We start from the raw sequence: 10905 nt of genomic DNA, 5'->3' as shown, positions 1-10905 counted from the left end.
GTGGAAAAGAAAAATTGCCGATATTTTGCGTCGTTCAATTTTACACATGGATTACCTCATTTGAAACTTACGTTAATCATAGCATTCGCCGCAATCCGGAAAAGCGTGGCTCGTTCGCTAACAATCTTGAATTTCGCTGCTAATTCGGGGGACGGAGGCTCTAACATTTCCAAATCGGCTAAAGCTCGTTGAAGCGCAGCTCCCTGCTTAAGCATCAAATCATTGCACGCTTGTAGATCGTCCAATCGTCGAGTCAGATCCTTAATCACAGACGCAGTTTCTACGTTTTGATTGTCGTTATCTTGATACTCTTCCTCCTCTTCTTCTAAAAGAGATTTCGCCGCATAACGTCGCCGAAGTACTAAAGCTCGATAATATATAAGAAAAAGACAGATGCAACACGACAGTTATGCAAATGTATAGACATCGTATCGATATTACAGTCGTTTGCGATGCAAATCAAATTTATAAATTATGCACACACATGTAGTAGAATAATCTAGATTCTGGAACTAGTATATGCAGGATGATAAGAACATTCATTAAGTTACTTATAACGTTGGATGATTCTACAACAGTTAATTCAAATGGAAATATCGAAGACTATAATATTAACTTATAGTTCGAGTTTTATGTCTAAAACATGCACAGTCTACATAAATCTGAATTCAGTATTTTATATTCTAATTTCAGACATTCCATGAATGAAGAGGTAATCAAAGATAAATTGTTCGTAATAATTACTACGGTTAATTAATGAATGTTATTTAATAAAATAAGATTGTTCATAATGTGAGTCTATTAACTTTTTAAAGAATAGAATTTACTTATTTTACTATACTACGTCAAACGTTTTTTTAAATATTCATTATATAACCTACTGCATTACATAAATTGCTAATATTGTGGATGTAGTTATATAATGAAGATTTAGAATTTCTTGTTCATATACATCTTTTTAAAAACATTTTTCAATGTTTATAAAATCAATTTCTAAGTGATAAATTCATTAAAATTATTGCAGTTTTATTACGTTTTTATTTTTCGTGCATTAAATTAAAACTAACGTTTCATGTGAGAAAAATTACGTCAACATGCTTTTCTACAGTATTTTTTACTAACATATTTGAAAATATATCTATTACAGAATAATCAAAATTTTTTAATTTACACGGAGAGAATTTTTCGTTATATCTTACTACAAAATTTTCTACAAATTCTACCATGGTAACAAGCTCGAAACAATTTGGCAATCTAGTAAATATTATAAGTAACGATAGGAATTTATAAAATATACAAGATATTTTAGAAACTGCTTAGAAAAATTATCATACGGTAAAATGTTCTAAGGCAAAATGTTTATAGTTCAAGATAAAGGTTTCTTATATGATAATGTGTAATCATAGGAATTTGTCTCTTTATGACTATATATTTATAATTTTATATATAGTTTTTTGTAAAAAACACATTTATCCTAGGATTCTAATTTGGGACATCATGAGTCTCCCGCTTTACGTCGTTTCTTCTATTGATGTAAGTAACGTTATGTATTGTCTATTTGTGCTATAAACAGCGCCTGTCCTGCCAATCAATTTACAATACTGCATTGTAAAACTTATATAAGATATTGTATATCTTATATACTACTCGCTATTTGACATTTATTCTATTTAAAACAATAAAGAATCGTAAACTGTTCAATATATTTTGAAATCATTAAAATTTCATAGTTTAATCAAATATAATGATATCATATGTTTTATATTTTCTGTGATAAAAATACAAAATGTGTATAACAGATATTAATAAATCAGAGAAAATCACAGAAAATTATGCGAAATACAATATTGTCCTGCCACGATTTTAATGGTAATATTTACCGAGAAATTCTCTCCGCGCAGACATGAATCTTTCACAGTTATTATTGATTCACGAAAGTGGAAAAGAAGTGTGGAAAATTCCCAAATGTGCCGAAAAAAATGGCAAATCGTGACATAGGATGGACACAAATAGAATCGTATAAAATCGTACAAACCAGATTCCATCGCTTGGATAGCCTTGGCTTTCGCCAGCTCGAGAGCTGTGACCCACTGCTGTCGCTCCACCTCGGTCGACGCTTTGATGTGGAAGGTCTGCGTGCCACCGTTGCTCACGACGAAGGTGCAGGCGTCCACCGTGTGTATTAAGGCCCCGTGTAAGGAAATCGTGCCGCGGCAGGTGTGAGACATCTCCGCGGGGTTCCTGAAACAGGGAGTAACGGAGACGCGACAGTTTCAGGTAGGCGTCCCTCTCAGGTCGTCCCGGGATTGCCGAATGACACAGAGAAAGACAGACGTGAGTTTGCAATCGGGAGGGACTCGACTCTTAATTACGACAATCTGGGTGATTCGCCTGTGAGGAAGGTTTTTATCCACGTGACCACCTTCTTCCCCTCCCCCCTCAAAAACAAAAAGAAAAAAACATAAAGATCAATAACAGTAACATGATAACGATTGTCTGCGTTAATCTGTGACACCACATCCCTGATTTCATGGGAGAAACGAAGGCAGATAAGGAAGATTACCAGTTAGGGGGCGGTTAGCATTGAAAAGTATGTAGGTTTTACATGGTGTGAACCCCGAGAAAATAAACACTCGATGGAAGCTACTTATTATTACCCCGTATTACGGATCCGACTGCTCCTCCTCTATCTCGACGCGTCCACATAAATGAATGTCTCTTGCAGCACTCGCGGTCGTCGGTCAAGAGCAAACCGTGGGAGTTATTCTCTGTCATACGAAACGACCAATCCAAAGACCGGGGGAACGGGGACGAGGGACGAGAGAGGGCTCTCAATCGGATCATGCACGTGAGGTCACTCGGGTTAATCGAACATGCAACAATCACGATTCCGCATGGAAGAAAAAAAAAGGGGGGGAAAGAGTCAGGGCTATGTCTAGCGCGCTCGGACTCAAGGTATTCCCGAAACGGATCGCCAACCTTCTGGGGTGCGCTTCCCACGCGTGAGGATGAAAAAAGAAAATCACGCGAGTTCAACTCTTGCTTCCAGAATCGCAAACATTTTCGTCCGTAGCGTACACTTGGTAAAAAATCATAGTACAACGATAAATTTGCCTAAGTGCACGCAGAAAAATATCTAAAGGAGCAATTACTTGATTTTTAAGTTTTCTTCTTTTATGTAAAATGTTAATCTTTAAAAAGAATATTCTTGATAATACTTTTAAAATGCACTCGTCATTTACAAGTTTTGAAATAAATAATATCTACATAAAATAAATTTCTCTGTGCGTACACAGAAAATATACACTTGAACCGAGTAAATATTACTTATCTCAAATATTTCATAAGTTTATATATCCGCAAATCTATCTTAAGCATCCAATTTCAAAATATCCAAATCCTAGTAAATTTGCTATATATAATACTTCAAGAATGTTAAATTGAAACAAAAATTCAATCTGCTTATTACATGCTAACTTTTCTTCGATATAATTTTGTAATATTCTTCGAAAGAGTATAAATTATTTTTTTTAAACATATAATACTAAACTTTTCTAAAATTAGTGACGAGTATATTTTAAGATACAAAAATATTCTTTGTTAAAGATTATAATTATTCTCTAAAAGAAAAAAAAGAAAAAATAAAGTAATCGCTTCTCTTGGCAATACTTTTCTATATACAGCGATAAATCTATACGTTGGAATAAAAGATGCGTAATTTCTTTCATCAATTTACAATTGAGTCTATAGAACGTCAATGCGAGCAGAACGTGCAGAAATGATGATTTTAATAAAGTTTAAAGGAAAAGAGCTTCATTTTACGAACAAACTCATTTCTGTTGCATTGAGAAAACCTGTGAGAAATTCTACACGGACAGAAAAGTGTTCGTAATTTGGAAGGAATGCAGTTCCGGTCGCACATGATCGCGTGATCGCACGATCCTCCCCCGTGCTTGAAACGAGTAGAACGCACTGTCAAAGTTCGTCGATCTATTTAAGGACACCCTATGTACGTTCAAGTAATTCAGCCGGGAATCGCGGCTCGTGAGTTGTCTACGTGCATATTTAATTATTTTCCAAGCTAGTAAGGCCTTGTAGTACCGCGTGTAACGCGATTCGCGATTACGTAATCTTCGGTAAATATTTGTGATGAAACCATTGTGATGAAAACCGAGAATTTTTCACAATAAAACAATTTATTGAAAAGGCAGAAGGCCACCGTTGAATTTGATCGCTACGGTTGTGCCCGATATGCGATTGGTAGAATTCATTTTATTCAGCAGCGATATAGCGACCCGATTTTTCCGACTCCAATATCCGCGATATATTTATATACAGGGTGTCCTAGCGGTACCTTAATTCAAACCGTAAATTTCTTAGTGTATTCGGGTTAGACTTTCACTTATCGGATGTGTCGAAATGCACATGCAACAACCGGTATTTTTATTAAGGAGAAATTAAACTTGAGGAGAATTTAAACTGGATATAGAAATCCATCTAGCTAAATCTAGCTAAAAAAGCCCTAAATATAAATAAATATTAGATCGAGTTGTAACAAAGTATCCTAAGAAAAACTTAGGCGATAGAATAAGATTTCCATAATAACTAGAGGGAAAAGGAAATTATATTTGATTGAGGGGGAAAACGTCGAGGAAGTTATTATGACAAGGATTATGGGAAATCTTTCGATTCGTCGATCGCACTCGAAAGAGGAGGAGAAACGTAAAATTATTTCGCGGATAACTTCTTTTGCGCGCGTCCGTCCGAAGGAGGAAACAAGAATAAAATAAAAATCGTCTGATCTGCGAGAAGTAGCAGCTATCCCGTCGATCCGACAACGACCGTTACACCGCGTGTGAGACCGCTGCAAAAGTGAAACAACAAAAGTGACGAGGAGAGAGACTCGATCGGAACTGACAATTAAGGACACAACATAAAGAAGCGGTACATACGTTTGATATATCGCACGCGGCTGCATTACGTACACACACATAAAGAGAAAGAGAAATTAATAAGAGACAGAGATAGTAACAGAAGGAAAGAGAAAGACGATGGAGTATCACACCAGTGTTACGTTTAGCATACGAGGATACGTTTAATTTCCAGATTCACACGTGACAGGTAACACGTGACGTAACCGTCGACACAGTTACAGATAGATGGAAAAAGCGGATGAGACTTTTTATTAAGGGCCATCGATGAGTTAAAACTGTACGAAAATGTATAGTTGCATAATGTTTCATGTGTGTGCGTGTGCGTGTGTGTGTTTGTGTTGAAGTATAAAAAAAAGAGAGGGGGACACAAGACGTCTTCGGGGCTGTTTTTTTTTTAATTACAAACCCGCGAAAAGAGGTGGGGGAGTCGGGATGCAATTTCGCATATTGCGAATTCTTTTTTTTTTGGTTTTATCTTTTTTTTTTTACTTACTCGGAGGCTCTGCCAGCCCTCCGCTTGCGTCGCGATGATTTTGGCCCCCCTGTTGGTTCAGCCCTAAACAATCCATAAAACAAATACACCCCGTTCAGACTGTGTAACATCATTGCGAGGTTTGTTGCTCGAAAAATTTCGATCTCTTTTTTTCCTCGTATGTTTTTTTTCTTTTCTTATATTTTCCTACCGCGAAAGAAGCAGGCGTGAAGCGTTGACAGGTAATCATTTCTCTTTGCCGGGTCGCTCCAAGTTCGCGAGATCGCGAGGGGAAAAAAGGGGAGTGGGAAGTAGAAACCGGACGTTAAATGTCGACGGTAAAGTGACGCGAGATGTTGAAGTTCACTCGGTTCGTAACGCGAGCTGCGTGGAATTTTGCGTGCACGCGTGTGTCATTACTGTGTGCGAAGAAGAAAAGCCTCACGACAGACAATCGAGAGTAGAAAAAAAGAAAAACTCCACACGACGATGGGTCCGTGAGATACGTGAAACGTACCAGTGAACAATCCTCGAAAAGGCATTGCAAACTCAAATCACACAAACTGTGCCAAGCGGAGTGTTTACAAATGAAAATAAGAAAAAAAAAAATCCTTCTATCCTAGGAAGCCGGTGCGAGCAATCGTTGGTCAGAGAAACGCGGCTGCTCCACTTTCGGAGATAACGAGAGATGCAGACGATTATTGTTTGCGCTCCTGTTTCTTTTTTTTTCCTGCAGTCTTCCGCGCATCGTACTGTATAATCAATTCAAGGCTCCCGCATCGGAGGGAAAAATCGCGTAGAAGTCGCCGGCTGGACGAACGGGCATTATCGCAGCAAACTACAAAGCGCCTACAAGCAATCAAGCGCGAGGAATCCCGCATGGCTGAAAGAGACGCGTGGATTCGCGTAACGGGGACTTTCCCCGATGCGTCGCCGAAGGGTCTGTAATAGAATCGTGTTGTTTTATATAATAGAAAGGACTGCGGTATTACATAAACGATCCTGACGCGAGTATGCTTGAGTTGCTCGTATTTCAATCTCAAATGACAATTCAAATTAAAATTTCAATTTATAAGACGGTCTCCAGAAGAAAGAAAGAGAGAGAGAGAGAGAGAGAAATTCTACTGGAAATCATCGAAGATTCTTCATACATCTCATTCCTTCGCGATACGTATTCCACGGTAGACACGAACAAATATCTGCTGAATGTCACGTTTATGTCATCCGTAAGGAGTTCTGTCACGTTTTTATGTAATCGTCGATTGTCTCCTCGCAGTACGCGCGTACTGCTCTATTGCAAAGACGACTACTGTTCCGTATTAAAGGCCAAGTCACAATAGCGATCGCCGATTGGGTTTTGCGAATGTTGCGATTGCAATTGGCGATTTACAATTATTCAATCGCACTTGCGACCAGCAGTTGTGGCTGCTATAACTACAAAAGTATTTCGCGTCCGGGACGAAAGGTCCGGCGAAATGTCAAGCAATTTTAATCGATACCGGCGACGTTTTCTGCGAAAGTGAAACTTGTCGGATATAATACTCGTTATGCTTTCAGAATATAGTGAGAAATAATCGGATGTATCAACAGGAGAATTTGATCAATTGCGATCCAGCCGACAACTGCTAGTTTAATTTAAGCCTTTAGGGAGATCCTAAAACAAACAATATCGATGTTAAACATTAAATTCTAAGACCGATAAACGCTTAAACATATCGATAAAGTTGAAAAGGCCTAAACGGTCGCAGCTAGATATTGGTGCTGATTACTATTTTTATATATATATATTAATTTAATAATTTCAGCTCATATAAACTGCGCGCCGATAAATTTGTCAGTCTTATAAGCTAAATGTCGATGCTTACTGGCAACTTGGAATCTCCCTCCCCCTTTACCAGAAATATATAAGCTAAGATTATTAAATTAATAAATTTAAAACAATTGTAATCAGCATCTAGCTGCGTTTAGGCCTTCTCAACTTTATTGATATATCAATATTGTTTTATTAGAAAATAAATTGGATTTACAGAATTCCAAATTCTTATACACAATTAAAGTAAACGCGCAAAAGTGAAGAGACCAATCTTATAGTAATAAAAACATTTTTCAACGTGTTTAAACATTTCTTTTTTCATTAAAAACTCTTTAATTGCCCTTGGCCCTTTTCATTTTTGCGCGCGCTTTAATTGCGTGAAAAAGAATTTGAGATCCGGAGAGTCGATGTAAAAATATTTTCTAAAAAAAACGTCGATAGATTTTCTTTAGGATCCCGTTAAGATCTCGTTAAGAACGTTCCGTTCCACACAGCGCAACCGTAGTCGTAAACAATTGTAAGGCGCAGTAATATATACACGTTGTAAATGTTAATCGGCTTTAACCTCAATCTAACTGTTTTTATCGTTTTTTTTCTACTATTAAAAAACCGAGTTAATTATTTACGATAATGGAAATGAACAAAGGAGACGACTGCACCTGGCAATGAATGCTTTACGACCGCTTGCACCTACGTTATTATTGCAGTTAACACGTCAAAGTGGAGGTCACGCATCCTCCAGGTGAACATTACTGTGCGACTCGAGCGAGCGATTAGACGGCCTCTGATTCGGCATTACTCGGATAAATCAGAAATTCCACGTGAGACCATTCGAAAGGAATCGAGAGAATCGAGCAAAACCTGGTTACGTGCGTTCTCTCTAAAGTAGCTATTCTCATCTCCAATACTCTTTCTCTCTCTCTCTCTCTCTCTAATGCGTTCCATCGTTAAGCTCTCTTAAACACTACAATGTCACGCGGTGGATGCGAGAGTAAACTCTCGGAAAGGAGTAAAACAACAGGGAGCCGACATGCGCCACGAGTAAGAAGCGCCAAGGTTCTCTCTCTCTCTCTCTCTCTCTCTCTCTTTCTCGTTCTTTCTATCTCTTTGTATACTCTTATCTTTTTAACGCTTACGACGTAGCAAACCGTGACAGATATCGGTGTGAGCCTGAATTAACGCGACGCATGCAAACTATTTGCATAGAGCGCATAATAAATCGTGCCTCGGTATCGCGGATAACGCGCCGTTCCGACGACGCAAACGTATACACGTAGGTTCCCTCCCCTTCGCGTCGCTGTCGACGATAACCGCGAATACGTCTGACAGCTGTTGCCAGGCTATTTTTGATCGAGAGCGATCGAAAAGAGTTCTGTCACCGCGCACATAACCTAACCTAATCGCGATGCGCGCGCGAGAGAGAGAGAGAGAGACCAGCTCCATGTCGCACCTCGTCTAAATTCCTCCCGCATTACTCTTTTCTTTTTTTTTTCCTTTCTTTCTTCGGATTGATCACCGTCGGAACGACGACGGATGGGGAGGGGAGGGGGTCGCGTGTCGCGATCTCGGCGCGACGACGACGTCGAGAGATCGATCGCGACCGCTCTGGCGAGTGGCGAACGTCTGTCCCGTCGCGACGACGACGACGACGACGGTGATGACGACGACACGTCGATCGCGGCGAGGAGATCGCGCGGACTCGACGACGACGACGAAGACGTCGGCCCGCGGGTTCCTTTCCGACGACACACGTCTAGGAAACTACCTGTAGTACGACAGGAGGCCGTTTGACAGGACGAACCATCGCCGCTGGTAACCTTTCAGGTAGTTCGTCCACTTGAAAAGCCAGCCTTTCATCTCCTGCGCGCCGTGCTGGCTCTTCGGGTCGCCCATGCTGCCTCCTCCGTCGGCTGCCGCCTCGCGCAGTCACGCTCGCGTACCACCTCGCACCACCCTGAAACCTCTAGCCTCGCGATGCGAACCGATAATATCTGCCTACACATCACCCGCGTTGTCTCGCGCCACCATTTTGGTAATTCCTCGTGGAAGGAGAAGGAGGAGGAGAGCGAAGAGGAGAGGGGAGTTCTCTCTCTCTCTCTCTCTCTCTCTCGGTCTCCCCGCCAGCCCTCCCGGGAGGTTCGCGCTGTGTCGCTTGCGACGGGGGGCTCGTTCCCCGGTGTTTCCTCACGACTCGAAGCACAGCCTCGAGTGACAGGCGACGTCAAGGTGAATCGCCGTGGCGACGACGTGGAGTCTTTCCTCTCTTTCTTTCTTTCTTCCTTTCTTTCTTCCTTTTGCCGATGAAACACCTTTCCTCCTCGGCGCGCCACGACTCACACACGCCACGTTTCTCCCTGACACGGTTACACCTAACCTTCGTTACCGCCGTGCCGTAGCACTGCTGCTGTAGCGTAGCGCGCACACACACACCTCGATGATTTGTGTGAAGGCGATATAGCGCGACGATATACAATCGAGATCAAAAGTGCCGTTCGAATAGCAATGGAGTAGAATCGCACTTGCGACATACTCCCCTCCACGAGCCCTGTTGCGCCTTCTCCTTTTCGACGGTTGGCCGACCGACTGTAGACTGTAGGTCGCTAGAGGGAGATGGGGGAAGTTCGGGCTACGATTCACCTTACTACATCACTGTGAACTGGTATTTTTGCTCCAGATTGTATACATTATAATACACACGACACACCAGTCGGTAGACGAATTGCGATACTGCGGCTTCTCGACTATATCTTGACTGTATACAAATAGAAATTGTTAATGATGCTGCGTGTCCTGTAGTAAAATTTGGAAACTCGAGAGTCTCTTGATGTCATTGGATTCTAAAATCAAATAATTTTTTGTCACTAATCTGTTGTAATTGTGCCAAACTGCATTATCGTTTTGTACGATAAAACTTGAAATAAAATAGATGTATAATTATTGGAAATAAGAAAAATAAAGGTTTAGCGATAAAGAGTATTTGTTGCAGTTTTATTGTATTACGATCAAATGGCTTTTTTGTTCTCGATGTACACTGAGAAAAAAAGTTGTTAATTTGACTAAATTTTCCAACTTGATTAAATTTCTTCAATTCAACTATTTATTATATTTATATATTTCAATGAAATATATAAGTAGTTTAATTGAAGTTTAAGTATTTTATGTATTTAAGTTAAATGCATAAATACTTGAACTAAAATTTAATTGAGTTGAAAAATTTAGTCAAATTAACATTTTTTTCTCAGTGTAGTAATGTATGTAAGTTTCTACGAAACATTTCAATAATAATAAATCATTAAATCACTATTGAATTATAAGTTGGCCGTCCAGATTGTAGCGTGCAATTTTTACAAGACAGTATTTAATAATATTTCATTGACGCGGCATTAATCAATTAGATTTGCCGCAAATTTCTTTTCTACCTTTAAATATGGCGCTTAGTTCTGCCATGTTCGATCTAATACAGAATTGCGCCAATCAGTTTGTACATTCAGAATGTCCAGAAATTCATTTCATCTTTTCCAAAAGAATATTTCAAATATTTCATTATGCATAACACTTTTTTACTTATACACATCTCTGTATAATATGTCAATTATCTTTATATATTTTATTCTAATGTTGTTTTATTCCAATTGTGTTTGTGAATATAAAAATAAAATGTATTGTTCTTTTAATTTGCTCTGATA

The 10905-nt window shown here is 39.5% G+C and overlaps 1 protein-coding gene across 5 annotated transcripts; it reads right to left on the bottom strand.

The window, feature by feature from the left end:
- LOC118645283 (oxysterol-binding protein 1-like) lies at nucleotides 1–10318 on the bottom strand (the record flags this gene model as incomplete). Of its 5 annotated transcripts, none has more annotated exon segments than XM_036286078.1 (4): nucleotides 1–367; nucleotides 2036–2241; nucleotides 5428–5490; nucleotides 8985–10318. In XM_036286078.1, coding segments are annotated over 4 exon segments (708 nt in total). In that variant the 5' UTR covers nucleotides 9113–10318.
- Nucleotides 10319–10905: the final 587 nt, after the last annotated feature.

This window comes from Monomorium pharaonis, chromosome 4, assembly GCF_013373865.1.
Source record: "Monomorium pharaonis isolate MP-MQ-018 chromosome 4, ASM1337386v2, whole genome shotgun sequence".
Classification (NCBI taxonomy): Eukaryota; Metazoa; Arthropoda; class Insecta; order Hymenoptera; family Formicidae; genus Monomorium; species Monomorium pharaonis.
Note: the sequence above shows the minus strand (reverse complement) of the source record. Positions and strands in the feature narration are given on the sequence as shown.